Source organism: Phocoena sinus, chromosome 8, assembly GCF_008692025.1.
Source record: "Phocoena sinus isolate mPhoSin1 chromosome 8, mPhoSin1.pri, whole genome shotgun sequence".
NCBI classification, from domain to species: domain Eukaryota; kingdom Metazoa; phylum Chordata; class Mammalia; order Artiodactyla; family Phocoenidae; genus Phocoena; species Phocoena sinus.
Window position 1 is genome coordinate 8,429,518 of NC_045770.1, and position 26,690 is coordinate 8,456,207.

At 50.8% G+C, this 26,690-nt stretch overlaps 1 protein-coding gene across 1 annotated transcript in view; it reads right to left on the bottom strand.

Annotated features, from left to right (window-relative positions):
* PKNOX2 (PBX/knotted 1 homeobox 2) overlaps window positions 1–26,690 on the bottom strand; it is a 257,672-nt gene that overhangs the window by 35,280 nt on the left and 195,702 nt on the right. Inside the window, 2 exon segments of the mRNA XM_032641926.1 lie at window positions 7,635–7,806; window positions 25,625–25,764. Coding sequence (XP_032497817.1) covers window positions 7,635–7,806; window positions 25,625–25,764 — 312 coding nt within the window.

The window sequence follows — 26,690 nt, forward strand, 5'->3', positions numbered from 1 at the left end:
GAATAAATTATTTGCTCTTGCCTAAATTTTCTACTTGACAATATATGGTGTTTAATAAATACTCATTGACTGATTGATGGATAACAATACCCAAACATTTCTTATTCTTACTATGTCTCAGGGACTGTGTTAAACCCATCACATGCCTGATTTATTACACATAACCACCTCTGCAAGTGGGTACCATTATTGCCCATATTTTACAGTTGAAGGCAATGAAGGCCACAGGTAGAAGTTTACTTGCTTCACATCACACAGTCGGTAAGTGACAGAGCTGGAGCGTGAAGCCACGTTGCCTGTGTTGCTTCACCGGCAACTAAGGGTCTCAGGATTTACACAGAGAAGATGGCGGTTGATAGGGTGCATGGTTTAGGGAGAAAGTGGCTTAGTGACAGGAAGTACGGCGTCCAGGATACTCAAGTTTAGGATTTCCAGAACCCTCCCTGGCAATGTTCCCACATTCGGCTGCTCTGGCCTGGCCCGCAGGAGCCAGAGTACCTCAGCGTGCTTCCCCATGCGTAAGAAGAGGGGGTTGGACTGTCAGGTGCCTTCTGTTTTCTGATTCTCTGAACGTTACAGGGACTTCTGATGGTCCTGGAAGGGACCACGTGAGATGATCTAGACCAGTCTCTAGGTGACCGGATGGTCCAAACCCTCCCGGACACATGGCTGCACCTTCTCTCCTGAGGCTCTCTTACCACCTCGGCCATCTCCATGTTCTCTCAATCTGCTGAGTTCTTCCAAACATTTACTGCAATCTCTGCGCTTTAATATAAAGTGCTGACTCAGCCTTCTGTAGGCACCGAGAACATCCAGGGCTCCATCAGTACAAGCTCCCTTAATTTAATGTTATACATTCAACAAATATTGAGTCTCATTATATGCCAAACACTGGACAAGACCTCTGACTTAAATAAGTTGCCCAGTTAGCTTTGTCTTCCCCAGACAAAATAATCCTAATTCCTTAAACCTTTCTTCTTTCTCCCTCCCTTCCTTCCTTCCTTTCATTTCTTCTTTCTTCTTTCTCTGAGCTTTCCTTTACTGGACTACCCTTCATTTTCAATCAACATTTTATTTATTCATTTTAAAATCTCTGCGTGAATACACACATACACACCCATACACACACAAAAGTGCACCTATCTATTTATAGCCAATAAATCCTCGTTAGGTAAAAAAGAATCGGAAAATACAATTAAGTAGAACAATATAAAAAGTAAAACCTACCCAAAATAGCTTTGCTCAAATGAAATACGCATGCAATGTGTTTAGATAGATTTGGTGCACGGTGGCCAAAAGTGGACCTACATTTTGGTCTAATAAAGTACAGGTGAAGGATTACTTTTTTATGAGGTAATAGACTTGGTTTAAAGATTTAAGAACATAGAGTAAATCATAATGGTATTCCAAGGCAATGAATATGTAGGACCTGTTCAGTATTAGAGGAAAAAATGGGCAATGCCGTTAATGTGGGGCAGCTGTCTGGCCTGGCGCAAAGCCTGTGGGATTTACCATCAGACGGCTTGGATTTGAGTCCAGACCTACTATTTTCAAACTGGGTGACATTGGGCTAATTCCACGACTTCCCTGAGCCTCAGTTTTCCTCATCCCTGTCTCACAAGATTTGATAACGGCTAAAGGAGATAATAATGTGAAAGAGCTTTATAAACCACAGGGAACCAAATGCATATAAACTTTTGCAACCTCTTTTAATGATTTCTAATATCCTGTTGGCTTTTCTATTGCTGTTCCATTTTCAGATAGTGGAAGAACAGTCATCCTCAGTTTTTTCTTCTATATTTATGTTTAGTAAATCATCCTCTATCTTATTTTTATGCAATTTTGGGTTTTTGCCTCTAAATCAGAATAAAACTCTGACATATTAAACTATTTTTCCTAAGTGATCAGTGTCATGTAAAAAGTTATTCCAAATCTTCTAGTGCAATAACAATTCCATTTAATTTAATAGCGTCATCAAATATGATGAGTGGACCCTTCGTTCCTTTTCTCTCAGTTTTGCTTCATCTTTCAGGTTCTCTCCCTCCCTTCTCTTTCAAAATAAAAAAACAGCCCTCTTCTTCTGAGCAGAGGGCTTCACAAAAGCAAAACGAGATGCACCCTTGCATTTCAGTCTCATATCACAGCGCACGAGCCCCACAAGTCTCAGGAAAGCCCGCAGGACCGGGGCCTCTCATTTGCTGGGAAGTCGCATGGCATGATATCCTGAATCTACTATTTTCTGCCTGGGTATTTTGGACAAGTCATTTAACTTCATCTATAAATGTAAGCTGATAGGTAATACTTACACTGTAGAGTTGTGGTGAACACTGAATAAGATCATGTACACATATGTCCTGGGCACAGAGGAGCTGTGTGTTATATGTGGATTCTTTACGCCAACATGCCCCTCCCCGCCACCATCAAATACTTTTCTGAAAAGTGGCCTCTCTTGTAGGATTGCGGCCTCTTCATTTGATAGTGATGTCCTTGCCTTTCAAAACATTTTTTTACGTAGCACTTTACAATTTGCAAAATGCTTCTCTCTCCATTACCTCATTTGAGTCTCAGAAACATGGGGACACACAGGCATTGTCATCACTCTGCTAGAGATGGAGATCAAGGCTCAGAGATTAGGTAACCAGCGAGATTCCAGGCAGCAATTAGGGAGGGAGGTAGCTTTGCCCTGGAGGGCAGATTCCGTTTACCCTCTCCTTCCTCTGCAATTTGGGAAGCTGGAATGTTCTCCCTCATTTACGGATGAAGAAATTGGGAAACACACATTCCTTGAAGTGCTCTGACGCTTCCTGCATGTCACTAGGTCAGCCAAAGCTAAAATCTATTCAGGAATTTTTCCAGACCAGACCAGACCAGCCGGACCTGGCCTGAGCAGTTGGAAATGTGGGGTCACTGGAACAAGGCCTGGGACATGGAAGAAAGGTGAAGTCCAGAGCCTGTAGACTGCTTAGGGAGGCCACCTCGCAGGACAAGTCAAATGCTTTCAAGTCACAATGTGGCACTTCCCTTCCCACGTCCCCAGAGTTGGGAGAAGCATTGCGGTTCAGGGGAAAGAGGTGGGCTTCAGGAGTTACACCCACCTGGCGCAAACCCCAGCTCTGTAACTTATTGACTATAGGGCTCTCGGTCTTGGATTCCCCCTTCTGTAAAATGGGTATAATGATAACCCTCTCATAGGGCTATGGCGAGAATTCAATAGCAGAGCTGGGTGCTAGAGAACAGTGGGTTTTGGAGGCTAGGTCTGGGGTCCTCCACTTACTGGGATGCTCTGGACAATTCACGTGATCTCTGCACTTCGGTGTCCTCATCTGTAAAGTAGGATAGCGACAGCAACCCCCTCAGAGTCGTACTGAGGACAAAATGAGATCTGGCCAGAAAAGAACTAAAGACAAGTGCAGAGGAAGCACTAAGAAAAGACTGGCTCTAGGGCTGCGTCACTGCTGAGCGTGGGCCGGGCTCCACGCCTGTATTTGACCCACGTATGTGCTGTGTGGTCTTGAGCTGGTGATTTCACCTCGTGTCTCAATCTCCTCATCTTAAAACGGGGATAATAATAATCTGTGCCTTGTGGGTCTGAGAAGAGAATTAAATAAGATAATACAGGTGAAGTGTTCAGAACGCACCTGGCGCCCAGTAAGTGCACTATAAATGTTAATTGTTACTGGCTTTGGTTATTATTTCCTTTCCCTGTTCTGGTGTCTTGTGGGATTTTTCTGCTCCCGTCAAGGCGAAGAGAGTGTGGGCGGGAGGCCGAAGGGAATGGCTCTCTGAAGGGGGCCGCCCGCTGTCTCGGTGGGCCCAGGGCTCTGCCTGGCCTCCTTATTCACAGCCTCTGGCCTCTGGCCCTGCCTCTTCAGAGTGGGCCCGGGGGCCTGGGGGGCCCCATTTTGGAGCTGGTCTTGCGGTCAGGCAGCTATAATCTGTCCCTTAAGCCACACCAGTGTCTCATTAAAACGTGCCCCGTAAGTGTTAAAAAAGTTACACATAAAAAGATTCCATGCATGAAACTGAAACCGTACGTTTTAGAGCTTCGGTTTGAAATCCTGCATAATATATAAAACCTCGGCCCTGCACTGGGGGCCCGTAAATCAGATTTCATAAAACAAAAAGCTTTTACCTTTCAAAGGGGTTTGGGGAACTTGCAAATTTTACAGACTGGACCAACTGCCAGTCGGAGGCTGCTGGGCCCAAGCAGGGGATCTGAGGGCCGGGTGCCAGAGGCCTGGTGAACGCTGGGTGGGTATGGGAATTGGAGTGAGGGTATCCCCGGGGGAGCATTCCAGCTTAGCCACCATGGGGGTGGAAAGCACCCGCTGCACTGAAATGGGGAGGTGGAGAGGCTCAGAGAGCGTGGGTACCAGGGGGAGAGATGCTGGTGGTACCCCGTATAAATGAGGCCTCTGTTACCCCCGGGAAGCAGAGAGGTGGGTGATGGCGTGCAAGGAGCCAGCAGACCTGGATGCTGACAAGTCACTGCCCTTCTCCAGACTCCAGTGTCCCCATCTATAAAATGGGTGTGCTGCTTTCCACGCTTGTGGTTTCCCCACCAGCGTTTTGGGATTCTAAGTTTCTTTTCTGGCAGCTGGCTAACCGGGAAGGGAGGTTCCCTCGGAAACCTATACTCTGGGAACTTCTCTGGTCTCTGAGCATCTCTGGCAGAGCTTAGCAAACAGTGCCCACGGGAACTCGTCTGAGAGACCGTGGAGCGGGGCAGGTAGACACAGAGATTTGCGTGGACGAGAGGAGGGGACCAGCTGGAGGGGGAGGACCCGCGTGCCCGTGGTGGGCCTGGGGGAGCTGGGGAGGAGGCAGGACCCGAGCGCCCAGCGCGGGACAGAGTTCGGGGATCCTAGTGTCCTCCTGACAATCCCATCTGTGAAAGTCAACATTCAAGGGCAAAGGAAAGCCGCCCTGACACACATATATATAAAAAATAAATCTCTCAATTATCTCAGCTCATTTGCTTGGGGTCTCATTTTATGTCCCTGCCCCGCTGTGCAGTATATCTGTCCGGATAAAGAGTTACAGTCGGTTGGGCTACGTGTGTGGGGTTGTAAAAAATACAGATGCCAGATTAACTGGCTGTGGCACTCGGCAGCTGATTGAGCTGATAATGACGTGATCTGACCTTTTTCTAATTTCTAATTATGTGCATCTCGGCTGTGCTGGCTGCATGATTCTTGTTCTAACGATGGCTCCTGTGGTCGGCCTCTTCATCTCTCCCTCTCGACACAGGACTACAAGTGGGGTGGCAAAGGGCGCTGCCTGACACCCTCCCCCCACTCCCGGTAAAGTTTCAGGCTTCAGGCCACACAGTCTCTCTGATGGCCTGGAGGTGAGGTGAGGTGAGGTGGCTGGAATGCCTGGCTTTAGCGATACCGCATTTGACCTTAACCTTCTGGGTGCCATGCATTTAGTTCCACAAGCCATCTCGTGAATAGTTTATGACTGTCACAGGAGACAGGCGTATTGGCTCTATAGACGAGGAAACTGAGCTTCAAAGGAGTTGTCATCAAAGTCACCCAGAGGGTGAGCTGCGTAGCTGGGCTGAGGTCCTTGGCTCCTTCAGTGGTCTCCATTTAAATACCATCAGTCATTGACTGCAGCTAACTCTGGGTAAATCAGGTCCACATGAGGAGGTGGGCTGTCCAAGGCCTGCTCCACCAGTGGACCACTCCCAGCCCAGTCCCCTGAGATAGAGGCCCAGGCAGCACCGGGGGTCTGGGGCCATTGGGGCAGCTCCTACAACATCCACGTGCCTAGGCTAGGCGTGGCACGTAGCAGACACTAACCAAGTTTTGTTGGATTAATGAAGAAATCTGAATCTTTGAGTGAACAGAACTCTGAGAGACCCAGGTAGTGTGGGCCAGGGGAGAACAGGGAGGCGGCCACACTTTTTGGTATTTTCCAGGCTGGGCTAGAATAAGAGGCTGTACTCGGGGGCTCTTCTATAGCTCACCTGGCAGGTGGTAGTGGGCAAGGTCTGTGAGGTTTGTTTCCCCAGGACTCCTACCTCTGAAGGTGTAAATTCTTTCATATTACTCAGCCTACTTGGGGTATTTCCTACCAATTTAGGCCTCAGTTTCTTTTGGGGTCAAGGGAGAGGAGTGCCCATTCCAGCTCCTGCAGAAACGGCTGCCTCACTTCCTGGTTCCGTGGCCGCTGCGGGTGTAGCTTCTAAAGACCTGACTCACAAGTGCGGTTCTGAGATTCTGAGCAACCGAACAGCAGGGCAGGGCCAGGCCAGCCTGCACTTACTGCTGGACCAACTGGAGAACCTGCACGGGGACAGCTGTCCTAGGGGACCTGAGAGACAGTGGTCTGGGCTTCCAGGAAGGAGGTCTGCTCAATCCCAGCCAGGGGAGAGGGAGGCCAGGCACAAGCCGAGGTGGGTTTGCGGCTCCCAGAAATCTGCACTAACGCTCCCTGACCCCGGTCAGGTGCTTATGCTCTGTCCTCTAAACGCATCATAATACTTCACCAATTTCCAGGCCAGGCTGGGGGCTCTCCTGGTAGCTCTTCTGGCCTCCATAAAGTAGCATAATCAACTCTTGAGAGAAGCAGTGGGTGGCTAATTCACAACACAGGATAATACCCAAGTCGTTTAAATCTGTTCTGCTGGTGCACTGTGTATGTGTGTTTTTCTTCCTTCCTTTTTGGAGTCACATTTGCTTTTCTAATTCTGTTTCCCTTTTGGGAGTAGGTACTAACTAAACTCTGATTGCAAGAGGTCAGTGCTATAATCAATCAATTTGTGGAAGAAAGAGTTTTCAGAGTTTCCAAATTCACCGTGCATCATCTGGGTAATCACCCACAGAAAAATCAAGAATTGTGGTTAATAATCCCGGGATGACCACTGTCATGATGAACAAACAGAGCACCCTCTCTACAGCTCTCTTTCTCTACAGGATTCCCAGGGCTAGATGAGAATTTCAGGCATCATCTAATCTAGTGGTTACAAGCCTTATTGAAGATTGCAGCTGTCTGGGAACCTTTAAAAATGTACCTTCACAGGTCCCACCAAACTCACTGAATCACGGTTTCCAGGTGGTGGCCCCAGGCCCGTGTGCTTTTCAAAGCCGTAGTGCATGATGTGGATGACAAGCTAGGTCTGGGAGCCTGATCTACGGCGTCCCCCTAAATGGCAGGACATCTGCTGATCTTCTCAGTGTGACTCTGTTTCCGGTCTTCCTATCACCGATCCTGCTTGACGGTACCTGTCATCCCCACCCTCCACACTGTAGCACATGGCATCAGCTCCTCTCTGGGCAGCCCAAGACAGATTTACCAGCGTGCCAGGGCTCTAGCTCTTGGAACAGCTACACCAGACATTCTGGGCGCCATGACCCTCCTTTCCTCCCGTCTGCACTGCAAGGGGGGTTGGAGGTGAGGCTACTAGTGTTGCAGCGGCAGAGGAGGGGAGAGCTTTGGCAGCAACACCTTTGCATGCAACTCTTGGTTTAAGGTTCTCAGACGCTGGAAGGGTACACCTAGTGCCTGCCCACAGGGGGCATGCAATTTCTTTGTTGAATGCATGAATGAAAGGGTCGCTTCTAGGGCATCTGGAGGGCATCAGAAGGTAGGGAGAGCCTAGCCAGGCGGGGTTGCAGGGTCTTTACCAGGTTGTCCAGCTCTGGGTCGTCGCTGAAGAAGGGTTTGTGCTCTTGCTCTTGCTGGTGGACAAAGTTCTCGATGTCCACGTCAAAGCTGGCGGAGGTGATGCACTCCGAGCCCTGCGTGGCCTGTTCACATTTCTCAAACAGCAGCGTCAGGAGCGGGAAAAGAGGGTGCCTGCGGGACATCAGAGCTCACACATGCGCACTCAGAGACTTGCTGCCGTCGGGGCTCAGAAGCCACCAGGGTCCCTTCCCACATTGCCGTCACTTCTTCTCCCAGGGTCCCACTCCCTGAGAAAGGCCCCAGTCCCCATGGTCAGCCTAGACGGCAGCATTTCACGCCCTGGCACAGAGAATTCAGTCTCCTGATTCCCTAGGGCCTCAGAGGCTTCTGTCCCTCCCCACCAGGGTCCTAACTTTTCTCTTTGTCCAGAGAAACTGCACAGATATTTGATGAGGGATGCTGGGTATAACCCTTCCCAGAAGTAGGTGTCCATTTCTGGCTCAATGTCAATCTGGGAAGGAAATACGGGAAATGTCCAGAAAAGTGCTGGATGTGAACACGCGTGGTTGGTCACACACCCTCCCGTGGCTGCGTGGAGCCAGCCGAGGGCAGCACCCGTGTGTTTGCAAGTGTACGTGGCGGGGTGTGGACCTGAGTACTCTTCACACGTGGAGGGCAGAAGTCTCCACCTGTCCTGCATCTGTTGGCCGACTCAGTTTAGGTCAGACACCCCAGTCACACGTGTAACACTTCCCTACACGTTTCCTATCATCACACGCTTAGCACAACTGTAATTAAATAATTCTTTGCATCGTTATTTGTCCAGTGTTTTCCTCCAAGGCTGTCTCTGTCTCAGTGATCACTGTATCCTTAGGACCTGCCCTGGCGCTGATAGCATGCACTTAATAAGTATTCGGTGACTGACAACGACCCAGCGAATGATGAATACGTGAGTGTGGTGCGCGCACAGCGTGTGACGGCTCTGTGATGGATGGATGTAAGCTGAAGTGCTTACCTGGCGACTCTATGGGTCTTGCTTCGACATCACCACTCTGGGAAGGTTCCCTGACTGCCCCTTCCCTCAACCTGTGCCGACGGCTCCCTGGATTGTTTGCTTTACCACCTGTCTTCCGCACTAGACTCTCAGCTACGTGAGGGCAAGAAGCAAGCCCACCTCATTCCTCACTGTCTGCCCAGAGTCTAGCAGCGGCATGTGGACACTAATAAATCTTTGTTGAATATATACCTGTTAGGTGTGTGACCCCATTTGCATATACAAGTGCATCTCGTTCTCCTTTCTCTGCAGCATGAGTGAACAACTATGTCTTCACACCCGGCACGTGCACATGTTTACATGGGTATTGACACTGGACTCTGGAGCCCATTCCCTCCCACCATGGTTCCCAGAAAGCAACAGTACATCCCTCTCTGGTTGCTCACCTCAGTGCCCTGGAACCACAACATCTAGCTCCTTTCTTTTGAGTAAGCTCTGCGAGCTGGGAGAGGAGAAAGTATGTATGTTGGGTCTGGTCCCCAGGCTTCTGCCAATGGGGATGTTGTAGCCAGCACTGCCCAACAGAACTTCTTGAGGTGATGAAGGCATTCTACAATCTCTGCTGCCCAATACAGTAGCCACTAACTTCATGACGCCAATGGACATTTAAAATATGGCTGTTTTTTGAATTATGGTTTTCTCAGTGTATATGCCCAGTAGTGGGATTGCGGGTCATATGGTAATTCTATTTTTAGTTTTTTAAGCAGCGTCCATTGTGGATGGACCTAGAGCTCTGTCATACAGAGGGAAGTAAGTCAGAAAGAGAAAGACAAATACCGTATGCTAACACATATATATGGAATCTAAGAAAAAAAAATAAAGGTCATGAAGAACCTAGGGTAAGATGGGAATAAAGACACAGACCTACTAGTGAATGGACTTGAGGATATGGGAAGGGGTAAGGGTTAGCTGTGACATAGTGAGAGAGTGGCATGGACATATATACGCTACCAAACGTAAGGTAGATAGCTAGTGGGAAGCAGCCGCATAGCACAGGGAGATCAGCTCAGTGCTTTGTGACCACCTAGAGGGGTGGGATAGGGAGGGTGGGAGGGAGGCTGAAGAGGGAGGGGATATGGGGACATATGTATGCATATGGCTGATTGACTTTGTTGTACAACAGACACCAAGACACTATTGTGAAGCAATTACACTGCAATAAAGATCTATTAAAAATAAATAAAATATGGCTCTTGTGTCTAGGACACTGAATTTTTTATTTTGTCTAATTTTAACTAATTTTAATTTAGATAGCAACATGTGGCTGGTGGCTACCATATTGGAAAGCACAGCAAGTCCTGAAAATGAAAACAAATCATGCTTCTTCCCTCCAGCACGCTATGATTAAACATGCCGAGAAGGACTGAACATTCAGCCTGCATAGTGTTTGTAGGCCGATGGGGGACCCCTGTGAGCCTGTCCCATACTGGGATTCCAATAATCCTGGGCAGAAAGGCAGAAGGTGCTGAGACCCACCCACACTCAAACCTACACCTACTGGTCATTCTACTCGAGCTCGGGGGCAGCGGGGGCTGAGGGGAGATGAATTCCTGCCACAGATGAGCTGCGTGGCTTGGCAAAGCTGTCTCTAGACACTATCTCCCTGACCCTTGTTTTGGGAGCTGATGCGTCAATAGCTGGGCTCCAAGGCTGCAGGCTGGGTCACAGTCTGGAGGAAAAAAGGGTCAATATCTGAGGGTAGCCCATCTGCAGCCCCAAATTGCTAGAAGAGCTACTCGGCCCCCTCAGGAAGCTGGTGGGAAAACAATGGGTTCGCTCAGCCACCCGCTGAAGACAAAGAGAAAACCAGGTGAAGGGGTTAAACTCCAGTATAAGTCTTCATTTGCAGCCACTAATACCGCAGCATATTATAGTCTAAATCTAACCTGATCCCAGTTTTAATGCAAGATTCTCCTGGCCCTGAGTGGAATACCAAAGGAAGCCTTCACGGCTGGGATTTAAGCAGAGACCTGCAGTGGTTTAGCTGAGGGACGTGAAAGGCAAATTCCAGGACGGTGTTATGAATTATTGTGCCTTATGAACCTTCCTGCTCTCAACAGATGCCTGCTGCCATTTAAACAGCCACTAGATCAATTAGGAGTGAAAGGCACAGATCGACTCCGCACAAGGGCACTAAATTACCAGGAACTAATAATCCACAGCATCGCGCCAGGTGGTGGGGGGCGCAGCCCCTGCCCCATCCCCACGGCGGCCGCGGTCACTGCACGTTCCTTCCTCACCGGCTGGAGGCAGGGTGGGCAGCTGCTGACGGTGTGTGGGTGTGCCGGTGCACGTGCGTGCACCTGGGTTGAATGTAGGCTGTCAACGAGAGCAAGTGTGAGCGTTGTGTAAGTGGGCTGTCCTAGGTGTTTCTATCGTGTGTGCACACACGGTGTTACGTCTCTGCTGTACTATGCACATATGGGTTGTGTATATGGAGCTGGGGTGCAGAGTTTGTGTGCTGTGAATACAGGGTGCCTACGCCCTCTATTGTATGCAGTGTGTGTGCAGGGCTACGTGGTATCTGTGTGCAATGCGTGTGCGAGCATCGTGTGTTTTGTGTACACAGTGTGCGTGGCATGTGGGGCAGGGAGGAGGGAGCTGCCGGTGACTGCATCTCCCAGCTACCAGCCCAACGGGTGAGCTCGTCTGCCACTGTCCTGGCCTCTGCAGGGAGAAGAGTGATCAGGGAGGGCCTCTCTGAGGAGGTGACATTTGAGTTAAGCCTGGAAGGACGAGGAGGCAGTCAGGCAAAGGTCAGAGGGAGGGGCTTGCCAAGCAGGGGAAAACGCAAAGCACTTCAGAGAGAAATGAGCTTGGCATGTTTCTGGAACAAAATCCAGGCGCTTGTGGCTGGAGCAAGGTAGGCGAACGGAGGGAGATGAGGTCGAAGAGGTGAGCGGCAGTTAGATCCGAGGTCTCACACAGAGCTGGGCTTTTGGGGACTGGGGTGGAGGCACTGTCCCCTCCACTGGGGGACAGCGTGTACCTTCCAGGCAGAGCTCTAGCATTGGTCCATTTTATAAACCTCTCCCCTGCAGGTGTCAGATCTCCCATGTATGTATATGTGTGTGTGTGTGTGTGTGTGTGTGTGTGTGTGTATGTGTGTGTGTGTGAGAGAGAGAGAGATGAGGGCATATCTGGGGGTGTTTTCTATGGCTTCTGCCATCTCTCAGTAGAAGAAAATGTGCCTTCCATCCTCTCCCCCAAGTTAAGCAAGGACCCGTGGAGCACAGAACAGGCCTCCTGGTTGCTGCCATGGCCCCTCTCCCCAGCCCCTCCCTGCCTGAGCTGCACTAACAGTTCCCCAATCCTCCCTTCATACCCCACCCTCCCCAGCCTCCTGCCTCTGATTCCACCCGCCCTGATCCCTGGACCCCTGAGCCCAGGAGTTCGGATGACATCTGTGCTCACCCACAGCTTTTCATATGAACCACAGCCAGGGTTGGTAGGGCTGCCTGTGGCTCCCGTGCTCTATCCACCTGCATCTCTCGATCACCCCTGACTGCTACCTGCTACCTCAAGTGTGGGGACTGCTGAGATGCTCTGTACACCCCTGAGAAACAGGCTCAGTTTCCCAGTGACTCAGCTGGGTTCTGTGGCTGCAGTGATGCTATGGCCTTCTTTAAGGCTGTTCCCGGCCCAGTTCCCAGCCCCTTCCCCAGTTGCCCATCCTACACCTGCCTAAGCGTTGACCTATATTTAAGCTATCCTCCAACATCACCCCATAAGACTGGGGAAGAGGCTGGAAGCCCCCTTCAAGGAGTCCTTTCCAGCAGCCTCCACTGCGGGCCTCGGGTGGGGTGGGGTAACTAGGGCAGTGACCAGGAGGGCTGGGCACTTTACCCTCCAGGACATGAATGCCCTTGTCTGAGCCAGGCAGGGGATCGGAAGGGGGATATCCTGGCCATGCGTGGGATACTGGTCCTGTCATTCTTGACCTTCCCTGAGCTTCAGTCTGTCCAACTAGAAAATGGGTTTTAAGGAGTTCCTCTTCCCGCTGTCCAGATCTCTCCCACCGTGGATCAGTACCCTTCAGAGGCTGGAAGCAGAAACGTGCAAACTCGGTCCCCAGTGCCTGGACGATGATGAACGAGATGTGAAAGATGGCCGTTAGCCTTTATGTCCAGAGAGCCGAGGACGTCTGACCTCCAGAAGAGCTCGCCTTCTCCCTCCCCGACCTTTCTCCATGCTTTTCCCTGTGTCGCCCTCCCACCTGGCCGCCCGCTCCAGCCCAATCTCTCTCTTTTTTTTAATTTTATTTTTTTGAATTTTATTTTATTTATTTTTTTATACAGCAGGTTATTAGTTATCTATTTTATACATCTTAGGGTATATATATGTCAATCCCAATCTCCCAGTTCATCCCACCACCGACCCCCCTGCCACCCCCCCCGCCAATCTCTCTTAAGCCGTTCAAAATTTGGAGAAAATAAATCTCACTGCACTAATTCAGGGAGAGTTTGAGCCTCGTTGGTGCAGAACAAATAAAAGGAGTGAACCGGCATGACATTTTACTGCAGAAGAGAGGTCGTTTCCAGCCACTAATAGAAAGGACCTGACACAGACTAATAACGAGAAATGAATTTCTCTAACGGCCTCATTGATCACATTCAGCGCTGTGCCTCTGCCTGGGTGCTGGGAGGCGGGCTGCCCCGAGTGCGGACAGTGCCAGGAGCAGGGGGCGAGAGAGGACCTCAAATAAGATTTTATTATATCTTGTTTTCTTTCCGGAGTCCCCACCCCCAGGCCCACCCTCTTCACCTCTCCCCAGGAGCGTCTGAACCGAAAGCAAACTCAAGATATACAGCTCCTGTTAACGATCCAGAGAAATAAAGAACCCCTCTCCACAAATTCAAGATATACAGCTCCTGTTAACGATCCAGAGAAATAAAGAACCCCTCTCCACAGAACCGCAGTCTTGTGCTAGCTTAAGGTGATTAAACCGGATGTGTTGATTTCTACAGGGGTTTAAGCTATCGTTTGGTTTAATTACTTCTGACATTTCTGCCTTCGTTGTTTTCTGCATCACCCAAATTCGCGGGCCTAAAATGCCCAGTCTGGGGCCAGGGTGCGTAGGGCTGCCTCTGGGAGCACCTCAAAGGGCCTGGGCCTAAACAGGGCAGGATTTTGGCTGAAGCCCTTTGCAGAGTTGAATGTCACCCTCTCTCCAGCAGCAGCGAGGCTGAGACCCCTCGCTGAAGCCCCAGATTTTCTTGAGGGCAAAGCGATCCGGGCCCCCCTCATCCCCCACCCACACACATATTGCTAGTGAGGCTTCTGAGAGCATTCTCAGGCAGGAGAGCTTCAGCGCCTTCCATTTTACTCCTCCCTCTTTCAAGACAGATGTTCTCACTGCAGATGGCCCAGTAGGTTTCCCTAACATTTTCAAAGACCTCTTGGGATGGAGACCATAACCTCCTTGGTAATTTTTATACTCGTATCTAACGGCAAGCTCCCCTATAAGGCTGAAGCTCATTTCCTTGTGCTAAAAGGACTCAAAAGAAGACAAGTGGACTTTGTTCTGCTTCCCTTCGTTCCTCCTTGGACAACCTGGGTTAAGAAAAACGTTTTTTTTTAACATTTCTTTCTGCTCATAGGGCCATAAACAGAGAAGCAGAGGTAGGAAAAAGAAAGGATGCCAAGATATAGAGCTTCAACAGATAACAAACAAGGACCTACAGTACAGCACAGGGGACTATACTCAATATTTTGTAATAACCTATAAGGAAAAGAATCTGAAACAGAATATATAAAACTTATATATATATATATATAAACTTATAATATAAAACTTAATCACTTTGCTGTACACCTGAAACTAACACAACATTGTAAAGCAACTATACTTCAATTTAAAAAAAATTTTTTTTTAAATAGCGCTTCAGAGAGGCTATAACGCAAAGAACACAAGAAACAGGGAACAGATATGAAGAGAGAAACGGAGCCCCACAGACTGCGGTTGCGGGATGGCGATGACAGTCACACACATGGGGGGACATTAGTGTTGAGCTCCCTTTCTGGGTGATAAACCTTGTGATTCACAGTCATGCCACTCTGTCACTTCTGAGCCTCTCAGCCATCCCTCCCTTTGTGACCTTGGCCAGAACTGCAGACCTCAATTATGGGTCCAGCCAAGTGTGTGGCAGCCTGCCTGGCTGTCCACTGCCTCTCCCTGTGACTGACCTTGGAGCCCCCAGGCCTGTCCTGTACCTCCCTTCACAGCCCAGTGTCAGCACTCACCACCCCCTGAGGCTTGGCTTCTTCCTCCGATGGGGACAGGGTGGGGTGTCAGAGCCTTTGGCCCTTCCTAGCTGGGATGAGAGTGGACGGTCCAGAGGAGGGAATGTATAGTAGGAAAGGAACATTTCTGGATGGAGGTTTTTGGTGATGAGGCAGTGGGACCAGAGCCTGGTCAGGGTCAGACCTGTGCAGAGGACATTAGCCACTGGCCAGTGAGGTGGGGGTAAAGGGGGGCAAGCAGCGACCCAAGCTGGTCTCCATGGACACACACAGCGGAGGTCTCAAGTTGTCAAAGGCCCACCACCCTGGAAACCCTACCCGGGGGCTGGCATTGTAACCCTTTATTTCTAGTGCCCCAGGTCAGGTCACTGAGATCACAGAATCAGAGATAATACCCTGGAGGCACCTTTCAGGCTGACGCCTGCCCCTTTCCTGGGCATCTTTTCATGGCCAGAAGGCCCATTCCAAGCAGTCATTCTGAGAACTACAGAGTCAGCAACATCAGAGCACACCACGGTGCTTCACAGCGTGGCCTCAGCTTTCTTGTCAGTGTTTCTCCTAGATAGACTCAGTGGAGAACGCGGTAGTTGAACAGACAGCAGGTGGCCCCGGGCTCCTTGCACCTTCATCACCCCCTCAAGGATAGACTTTGGAGACAGATAATTAATTGTGTGACTCTGGGGCAAGTTACTGAATTTCTCTGAGCCTCAGTTTCCTCTTTTATAAAATAGGGATAACGCCACCCACCACAGAGGTTATTGTTAAGAATTACATGAAGGAAGAAGTAGAGTGTCTGGCACTCAGTAAGCTGTCAATTAACGCTTGTTCCAGTTCCCTGGAATGGCACGGGGGCACCTTTTTTTATTCAGGTCAACATCGACGCTATCCACTCCAATAGATGTATAATCCCATCTCTACTGACTCATTTGGCAGGGAAACAAGCCCACATGCCAACTCAAATAGAGGCACAGAAAGAGGAGGAGGAGAGGCAAAGGACAACTTACTGGACCTCGGAACCCCATTTTTGGAACCAAAAAACACTGCCAGTAAGAATTTATTTTTATTTCCCACAGGACAATGATTAAATTCTATTGACTACAGCTGTCTGTGCACAGATCTGTCTTCCTCACTACATGGGGAGCTTCTCTGGTCCACGAACTCGTCTTACCTCTGAATTCCCAGCACAGTGCCTGGCACAGAGCAGAGGATCAATAAATATTCGGAGGATCGGTGAATGGGGACAAATGAATGAACGAAGCGATCCCTGACAGCAAGCGGAGATTCTGAGACACAAGCCTAAAGTTCTTTCGGGCCCGGAATCCACTCCCCTGTGGTACCCAGGTCAGCTACAGCCATCTGGCAGCTTCTAGCCACAGTTACTACAAAGGGCCCCAGTCTCCTCTGGGCTCTGCTGGGTGTGTGGGGTGAGGGCTGGCAGGGTCTCAGGGGCAGACGAGTAAGTGTGAAGGAAGCGCTCGGCCAGCCCTCCTCTCCTCCCCTCAAAGGCACCAGATGGAGAGAGCAGAGTGGGGTGGGGGAGACCAAGCCAGCAGCTCCTGGTTGGATGTATTTTTACTTCAGGTGTGACGTTGAAACCATGCGGGTGTATTTTTAGTCCTGCCCAGTGGGCGGTATGTTCGCCTGGGTTGCCTTGGAGAGGACTTCTTCTTGTTGCTAAATTGGAATCGCATCTGCTGGGTTCCTGGGCTCCAACCAGCTCTCCTCCCCCAGGTGGGTGGACAGGTCCATCCCTGGGGAGTGTGGGGCTCAGGGGAGGCCACAGTCTGCTTTGTCCCCATCCCTTCACACACACACACACCACACACACACTCACACCCTTCCCTCCTGGCACATTAAAAAAAAGTAATAAATGTGAAATCTCAACAAACCGGTTGTTAAGGCTGGTCTACAAGGGCGAGAATACAAAGAACCTAAAACTTGAGACCTGGTAGGATCTCATCTCCAGCCCCTTCATTTTCTCCCCAGTTTTACTAAGAAATAATTGGCCTGCATCACTGTATAAGTTTAAGGCACGTAGCATGTGATGGATTGATTTACATGTACCCTGAAATGATTACCACGACAGGTTCAGCTAACATCCATCTTCTCAGATAAAAGAGAGAAAGGAAAAGAAAATTTTCCCCTTGTGACGAGCACTCTTAGTGTTTACTCTCTTAACTTACCTATATGTGATAGAGCAGTGTTAGCTGTAGTCGTCATGTTGTACATTACATCCCTAGTACTTATTTCTTTTATCACTGGAAGTCTGTACCTTTTGACCACCCTCCTCCGTTACCCCCTCCTTCTACCCTTCACCTCTGATAACCACAAATCCAATCTCTTTTGCTCTAAGTTTTTTTTTTAGATCCCACATATAAGTGAGATCCTACAGAAGTTGCCTTCCTCTAGTATTTTACTTAGCATAACGCTTTCAAGGTCCCTCCATGTTGTCATAAACGGCAGGATTTCCTTGTGTTTTATTTCATGTCTGAATAATATCCCACTGTGTATATATACCACAACTTCTTTATCCATCCATCCATCAGTGGACATTTAGGTTGTTTCTGTGCCTTGGCTATTATAAATAATTCTGCTATGAACACGGGGATGCAGATGTCTTTTCGAGTTAGTGTTTTCGTTTCCTTTGGATCCCCAGAGTGGGACTGCTGGATCGTAGATAGTTCTATGTTTAATTTTTTAAGGATCCTCCATACTGTATTCTAGAGTGGCCGCACCAATATACAATCCCAACAGCAGTGCACAAGAGTTCCCTCTTCTCCACATCTTTACTATCACTTATCTCCTGTCTCTTTCACGATCAGCCTCTTCATTTTAAGGGGAGGTAACTCAGGAAGAGAAAATAGAAGTATCTTTCCTGCAGTTAGGCAGCTAGTGACAGGCAGTTTCTATCCAAGTCACCAGAGAGCCAGCCAGTCCCCAACAAGAAAGCACTGGGGCAAGGTCTGGTGTGGGAAGCGGAGCTCCATCCATTTTGTCATGGCAAAATGACAGTGACACACCCACACACATTTGGTGGCACTTCGTAACTTACATTTCATGTGCTTATTGCATTGAAACACCCAATATTTTTATTATTCCCATTTTACTGATTAGCAAACTGAGGGGCCATGTGGTTAAATAATTACATCAGGCTAATAAGTGACTGGGTTGAGATTTAAATCTGGGTATCCAAACTCCAAATTTTGTGTTCTTCCCCCTTTCCCAGGTACTGTTTTTGAACCATTATTAGAATCACTTCATCCTCCTCCCCCTTTTTTCCTCTACTGGCCTTGAGCCCTATGCGTCCTGGGGTCACAGAACTGAGCTGCCACATTTACCCTTTGAGCATCAGGACCCATGCAGCACAAGACAGTCTCTACCTCACCAAACAGGTTTCCAAAAGAACTTTCTCTCATAATAATACTTCTGTGTGTTGGAGAAGGCTTTGACGTTTTTATAGATCTTTCATTTTCTCATCTTATGCCTACCCTGTGGGAAAGTTTATCTAAAGAGGTTACGTGAGTTGCTCAGTGGTAGAATCAGAGCTTAGGCTGAAGTCTTAGTCTTATGTTCTTTCCACTTGACCACAAAATGGCCCAGTGCTTGGGAAAATCAGAGAGTGGGGCTTAGAAGGGCTAGACTGGCTTAGTCCAGCCCTGGTGAGAAGCCATGGGCCATGTGAGCCCTCAAAGGCCCAGCTTGCTGGCTCCCCGCCCCTCCCACCTGATGTGCCCCACACACACACAATTCGCACCAGCGGGTGGCCCAATGGCTGGTGTCTTCCCTCTAGTAAGGGGGACCGATCCAGTCTAGTACTTGTCGCAGTAGCTCCTCACAACGGTGGCCACCATTCACTGTAAGGCTCGTCTGTGCCAAGCACCGTCAGCTGTTAGCACTGGTTATCTCCTTTAATCCTAACATAACCTTGTGAGGATAAATGTCATTGGGATTCCAGGCTCCTGGATCTCTTATCCATGTGCCTTGTCTTGGCGGGGTACCTGGACTTCTCAGCTCTGCCTCGGCCAGGTGGTGAGCTGTGGAAACATCAGGACCCGCTGCCTCTGAACACACCTGCTCTGTGGGCCAGGCAGCCGCAGCCTCTGGGCCTGCCAGCGGCATGTGCAGAGGCTGGGTCCGGGGCGGGGGCCTTCGAGATGCCGGCAGGAAGGGCAGGGAACAGGCTTTGCCTGGTGCCGGGGGAGAATTGAGCACGGGTTGACTTTCAGATTACGGCTCCAGCAGGATCGCTCCCCTGACTGTAGTCAACAGCTACAGTTATGTTTGCTCAGATGTCAGTGAATCCAACTGCTTCCAAACGCAAGGAGTGTCTGCTGGAGCCCCAGCCCATAAAACCCAGCTCAGAATGCAGCCTGGAACATCTGCTCCCAGCACCTAGTCCAGAAGCATCTGGTCCTGACTCTTCTGCTTGGAATGTCTAAACTTCTCCCACACCATTCTCAGGCCACCTCACCCAGCACGTCCCAGGAATGACCAAGCTCTATGCCAGGGAAGGCACAGGGTTAAGTCCCTGGGTCAGCTCCCCGGAGACAGAACACCCCTTGGTCACAAGGTGGAAGAGTTCCCTCAAAGACAATTCATTAGGAAGTGCCAGTTCCCAGGGTCCTGGCCAGGCAGCTGCTAAAGAGGACAGTCACAAAGCAGCCAGCTCCTCTGCCCAGCCCCAAGCCCAGGGGGCTCCAGCCCGGCCCCAGGAGAGGCTGCTTGGCTATCATTTCCCTTGGGCTTCACCTCCCTTGGGAAAAGCAGTGCTACTCTCCTACGCTGTGCTGTGGGCCAGAGGCCTTGCAGTCAATTCCACATAGAGTTTTTTGAGCCCATAAGATGTGCCAATTTTATACTATAGCTACTTCCTATGTCTATCTTCTTGCCACTCCCTGGACTGATTCTTTTTCATTCAGAACCCCTCTTGGAACTTGACACGATGCTTCCGCGTAGCAGAGCTCAGTAAATGTTTAATCGAACCGCAGTGCAGGACCACTCAGCTGGGAGCCCTTTCCTGTCTTGCCTCTTGCTGGGTCGCCCCTCAGCATCTACCTTCTAGCCCGACCAACCCCTGTTTCCATTCCCCCAAACATCTCACAGCAGCTAACGGCTGCAGAGTACTCTCCACATGCCAGATTCTTTATCCAGCACTTCATGGTATTATCTCATTTAATCCTCATGACCAACCTAATGAAGAGATGGCACTATTTTCGGTCCTATTTTACAGATGAAGAAACAGAGGCCCAGAAAGGTTTACTGCCCAGTGGCGGAGCCAGGATGGAAACCCAGGCGATCGAGGTCCACAGGCCCTGTTCTGCAGCCTGAACTTCACCTCCCTGAACGCACCAGACGCCTCACGTGCGGAAAAGGCCACGGGGACCATGCTGGCCCCTTTGTTTCAAACACCCCCATCCCATCCCACCCCAGGCAGCAAACACTGATCTGTGTGCTCGATATTATCATATATCATCTCATTTTAGTCTAGCTATGACTATTTCCTTTTTTACAGTTGAGAAAACAGATTCAGAGGGACTAACTTTCCCAAGGCGACCAAGCTGGTTATCACCACATCTATTTTTAGACCTTGTCCCACAGCTCAGTACGGCTGCTCTATGGCCTTTGTCCCTCTAGCTATTGGACCATTAGGACCGAGCCCGAACTTCAGTGACCTTTAGAGGGATAGCCTCAAGGGAGCGATCTGAACATTGCCCACTGCCCCGTTCTGATCTTTCCCTAAACAAGCGTGGATTCTAGAGGGACCCAGTCTGAATGCAACAGGGGCAAATGTATTACAAACAAGGCCTTAGCAATGTGTACTGCTTTCGTCGAACTAGAAGTGGACTTCAGCTTGAACTCTCTAGGGCTGGGTGCCACATGGGCAGAAGCTCTGGGTGTGGCTTACAGAGAGATGAGACTGACAGGAAGAGCTACAAACACTACACGGAAAGGCCGAGACTCTGACAGCTGAGAAACTAAAGACTGGTTTGAGGTGGGCTTTCTGGAGCTGCTGGGAAGGAACTCATTAACGGATGAAACAGGAAAGCCTTGGAATCTACCTGGAGAACGTGGAGGCATCAGGGCTTTGCTCAAGCAGATGTTAAGAGTTGGATGGTGCTGGGTAGAATCTAGGAAGGAGAAAATTCACTGCCTTGGGGTTCGGGTGAGAAATTACAATTGCAAACACTTACATAGCGCTTATTCTGGGCCAGCCTCTAAGCATTAATTCGTTAAGTGGGAACATTTCAAATTTAGAACCAGGGAGTGGGCCAGACAGGTCAGTGAGGGCCAAGGAGTGTAGGATTGTGGCTAATGGTATGAGTTAAAGCATTCCACAAAGTCGGCTGTAAAGGTGCTGGTAAAACTGGGCACCTGTAACTCGGCTACCTGCAGGGGTTTGTGCTTGAGGCTGGAGAGAGCCAACTGTGTGCATCTCTTCCCACCTCTGTTCAGCAGCACACTGGTAGCTTGAAACGGGCCATGGTGGATGCAGTTACACCACGGAAATCGACAGGTGCTACATGAGGGCTCTCCCTCCCCGCTCCCCCCAGAGCCAGTTAGCCAGCACACCAGCCTGGAACCATGGAATATGGATGGGTCCTGCCTCGCCTACTGAAGGAATCCACTCAACAGGCCCTGATTTAGTACATGCTCATCCAAGCTGCTGGGTCTAAGGTATTGTGTAAGGCGCTGGGGATCAATCAATGAAAACGCGTAGACCCTGACTTCATGGAGGTAACGATCTAGTGGTGGAAACAGAACTAATAGTAACACAATCGGTTCAATTGTGAGTTAACGCCACAAAGGAGAGACACAGGGTCCTGCAGTCACCTCACCCTCCGCACCTGATTCGCAGCTCAATTCTCTGGCATTTTTCCTGGAGAAGCAAAGCACAGCTGTCCCCACCCTTCTCTCACTGTTCCTGCCTCCAGGCCAGCACTTCCCGTCACTAACAGGTATCTTCTGCAGCGCCCGGCGGGCCATTTCCTGGGTCCCCAGACAGTATTTCAGCCTCAGGGGCGGAACCCATTGTGCGCAGAGCCGTCTCAGCAGAGCCCCCTCCTCCCCCGCTGCACCTGGCCAGGCCCAGCTCCTGCCACTGTTCTGCTCCCCAGGACATCACGGTTTCCATGGGAACCCACTCACTTCAAAGGGGAAACGGCAGAGACTGGAGGGGAGGAGGGATAGTGAAAGCTGGATCAACCTCACCCTCTTGGCCCCGTCTCTGTGCTGCTGGCAACCTAACTTCCAAGCTCCCCGCCACCTAACACCGTCCAGCCCACAGCCCACAGCCCACAGCCCACCGGTGGAGAGGTGGGGGGGTGTGGTCCAAGCTAAATTTTAACTTCTTGGGGGGAAAACCCCAGGGGTGAGGTGCACCTGGGGAAGGAGAGATCTGAGCTGGGTCCAAGCCTGCGGTCCCCGCTCCATGGGGCCTCCCCTCAGCAGACCCCTCTCAGCATTGCTCCTGGGCCACAAACACAATTACCCGCGATGTGCATCCAATCATGGGGTCTGCTCGGATTAGACTGCAATCATTAATCTGAGCGGGAGCTCCCGGCCGCCTTGCTGATCAGCCCAGATGATGCTCTGGTATGATCCAATTCAAGACAGACTCTGCCTCCCTTCCCCTCTCCCCCCACCCCACACGCAGAGTTTCCACATCAGAAGGAACCAATACATTTCATCAACACATCCTCCTACACAAATAAAACCTCAGGGCACCAGGAGGCTCCTTCCCGCTTGTCGCACTGCCTGATGCCGCCCTGCGGGCCTGGCCAGGGAGGGGCCTCCCCCACCTTCGTTCTTCGAAGTAGTTCAGGGAGGGGCCTCGGCGGGGACACCCAAAAGTCAGCGCGGGGCACTAATCTCCGTGGAGAGGGGATGCTTACATTTATGGACATGAAATGCTGACTCCCTGAGGTGCTTTGAGCAGCCAGGCCGCCCCAGGCGGGCAGATCTAATTAGAATTACCCGACCCTATGGGAGGTGGAGCGTCTCCCCTCAGCCCGCAAGGGCGGTGGAGAGGGCGGCTGGCACTAATGGGAGAGGGGTGGTCATGGGAGACACCCTGGGGGCCCTGGGGCAAGCAGGGCTGCAGAAGAAAGAACTGGGCAAGGGTGCTGATGTCCCTCTGCTCCGTCGTCCTGAGATGCCGGGCAGACTTGTTTGGCTGGACTGTTGGTGGTATCCAGCCTGGGATTTCTTCTTCATGGTCAGACAGCTGCAGAGATAATTTGCTCAAATGCCATGGGCTGTGAGGTGACAGCCCCATGGGAGAGGGTGAATCTCAGATGTGGAGGTGAGGCATGTTGGTTGAGGGAAGATCTGGGCCTTTGTACTTCAGGTGACATCATGGTGGACAGCCCCCTTGGGGACGCGGCCCATCTCCTGGCTGGGCCTGGGTGGGGTCTGAGCCTGGGATCTTGGGAAGGGCTATGGAGCACGTGGAGCCCATTGGCAGGAACAAGGGAACCGTCTGCTTTGTGCCAGACATGGAGCCAGGTGCTGGCATGGGCTGTCTCGTAATTCTTGCCGAACCACTGATTAGGTTCTGTCCTGAAACCAACGCTCAGAGAGACGAGTACAAGGAGGAGGTAGGGCTCAAGCCTAGGTTTCCAGAAACTTTATGTTAGGCCACTAATTTGGGGTCTTTCTAGACTAAGATCTGTGCTCACTACAGGTCCCTGCCCCTGGGGGTCCGAGAAGGTGTCAGGGATCCGTCTCCAGTGCGAATATGAATCACCTGGGATCTTGTCAAAGTGCAGATCAGGAATCCCCAGGTCGAGTGGGGCCTGAGATTCTGCGTCTCCAACGAGCTCCCAGGTGATGCGATGCTTCTGGCCCATGGACCACACTTGGAGCAGCAGGGATTTAAAGGGGGTGTGATGACTGTACCCACAGTCATCAGACCACGGGGCAGTTTTCAGAGGCCAGGCTGCTCTCGCTCCCTGCTTCTGTTCTGCCACCAGGCCCAAGGTGAGGCTACAGGCCCTGTGCAGCCTCAGCTTCCCGTGCCCAGCTGCTCTGGCCACTGACCGTCCTGGGAACGCACCAGGCTCTCCTCTGCCGGAAGTTCCTGACCCCCCATTTCTCCTCCTGCTGAGCTCTCTTACCCAGCCTTGAAGATCAGACTCTACTGCTTCCCCCGTGAAGCCTTCTCTGTCAAAGCCCTGACCACTCTATGTTGGTTTCTTGTTTGCATTATGTCTCCGTTCCTGGAGAGGCAGGGAACAGCCCATGCATAACCTTTATGATTTACCTCTTTCCCCTGGAGCCCAGCACAACGCCTCCACGTAGTAATAGCAAGGGTTCAAGGCAAGTGTGAAGGGAGGACAGGAGTGTAGGTCCCATGCTGGGGGCAGGGGAGCTGGGGTCCTCCTCAGGGTCTCTGACAGGTCCTGTGACCAGATCCTGGCATTCTCTGGGGCCCAAGGCAGAGGTCTCTACCCGCAGGAGCTGGGCCTGGCCTGTGCGCCGGGCAGGCTGGGGCCCGGGAGCTGTGTTATCCAGGCCTGGGAAGGACCTTGTGTCAGGATCTAGGGATCAGGGCCCACTGCTTTGGACTCCCAACTGTTGGCATTAGAGGCATTCAGCTCATCTGAGTAACTAAAAATAATGCCAGTGATAATGATCATAACGGCAATAATTATCACCATTGCCATAAAGCCACTGCCATGGGCGGGGCTGGGTGGGCCAGGCCACGTGTGACTGGAGTTAGCGCCCACTGCAGCACACGCTCAGCCAGGGGTCGGCCCCACTGCTGATGCACGCGAATGTACGTGCTCACACGAGCGAATGTGAGCAAGGGTCCAACCTCGATGCTGAGTGCTGACTTGGGCATCTTTTCTTAGTGATGTGGGCTCCCCATGGACAAAGGATGACCGAAATCCCTGCTGGGACATCGCTCAGGTCCGCCCTCAGAGGACCGCATCTTCACCCCAACAATGTACACAAGACAGACCGGAACTTCCCTGAGCCCTTCCCACCCTCTGCTACATTCAGGGCCCAGCCCTGGGTACAAGGGGCTGATACAGAGTAAAATGACACAAGCTGCCTGCTCTCAGCAAACTGCCCATCTCGGGGAGGGTGCCAGAACCTACACAGTCGTGTACAACCTCTATTGCTAAAAACCGAAGACTACCATGAATCACAGTGTGGTCCAAGCACCAGCTGCATTAGAGTCGCCTGGGATGCCTGTTAAACATTCATACCCTCCTCCTACAGCTTGACCTACTGATTCAGCATTTCTGAGCACGGAGTCCAGATACATGTGTTCTGACGAGCGCTCCCGGTGGTTTCCAGGCGTACTAAAGCTTTGCTCACAACTGAGTCCTGGATGGCGAGTGCTGGAATGAAGGCGATGACGGGGCATGTGGGCCAGGACAGTCCTGAGGCAGCTGCCCGTTTGCTGAGTGGAGGGCTCTGATGCTCGTCAGGGCTCATCTCCCCAGCTGGGCTGAGGAAGAGGCCGTCCTGGAAGACACAGCCCAGGCCTCATCTCCCTCCCTGGACAATTCCTGCATGGCCAGCTGAGGGCTCTCTGGAGTGACTTCAGAGAGAAGGGACCTGGCCCTGGCTACTGGCTTCCGTGAGCCCACCTGCTGGCCTGCACTCACATCTCTCATGGCTGAGCTGGGCCTGAGGCCACTTGGGGGCTCCTGCGCATGGCCCGGCTGAAGTGTCTCCTACCTGTACACAGCTCGCTTGTCAGCCTCCAGCTGGGCCTGGGGGTCGATGGGGGCACTGGGCACAGGTGTGCTGGCAGCAGCCGAAGGTGTGGCGATGTGGACAGCCTGGGCCTTAGAGGGGGCCTGAGCGGTCGCCGTCATCTGCAGAGACAGAGAGGAGGCGTGGGTTAGTAGGGCCAGGACCACTGGTTCCCCGGCTGGAACTGTGAGGTCCACCTCGTCCTGTGGGGTGTGTGTGTGGATAACAGAACGCGTACGAGAGAAATGTGAGGGTATAACGAGCGTCCATTTGTACATATGCTGCAGTGGGAAGAAAGCTGGTGTTTTCTCAAATGAGAAAATTCTGGGGAACGATTTAGGACCATCCAAAATCAGGTGGCGTGGAAGTGAGCTCACTTTAAAAGCGACCTAGAGGGGCTAGGGGCCTAGATGGGGAGGGTGGGAGGGAGGCTCAAGAGGGAGGGGATATGGGGATATGTGTATACATTCAGCTGGTTCACTTTGTTGTACAGCAGAAACTAATACAACATTGTGAAGCAATTATACTCCAATAAAGATGTAAAAAAATAAAATAAAAGTGATGGTTCTTAATGCAAATTAAGGTGGTGGCCTCTGGCCGGAAGCAGAAAAAAAACAGAATGATGAACCCTTTAAACTGTGCTTATGAGTCACTTGGGCTGTACTGGGCAGTGCTAGGTTTGATTTGATGACTTTGGAGAGCAGGAAGAAGATAGCCGAGTCAGTTCCCGACTGGGCAGAGGTTTATCCCATTTACCACAAGCCAGAGGTAACTTTTAATGGTTTTGACTGACAATTGAGTGTTCTGCAAACTTGGTTTGCCTGGGCACTTGAAGGTAAGCAGGTTGTAGTGGACGATGAACAGATTTCTGTTCTTAGCCGTAACAAATATTTAGCGTAGTAGCTCTCCTCCTATGTTACATGTTTTTGAAGGTGCCCCTGGGTTCCCAAGTTTGTGCCAATCAGGGCACCTTTTAAAAATATATTCTATATTGGACTTTCCGTATAAGATTTCATTTAAAGAAATGGTTAAATGGCTTTTAAATTTT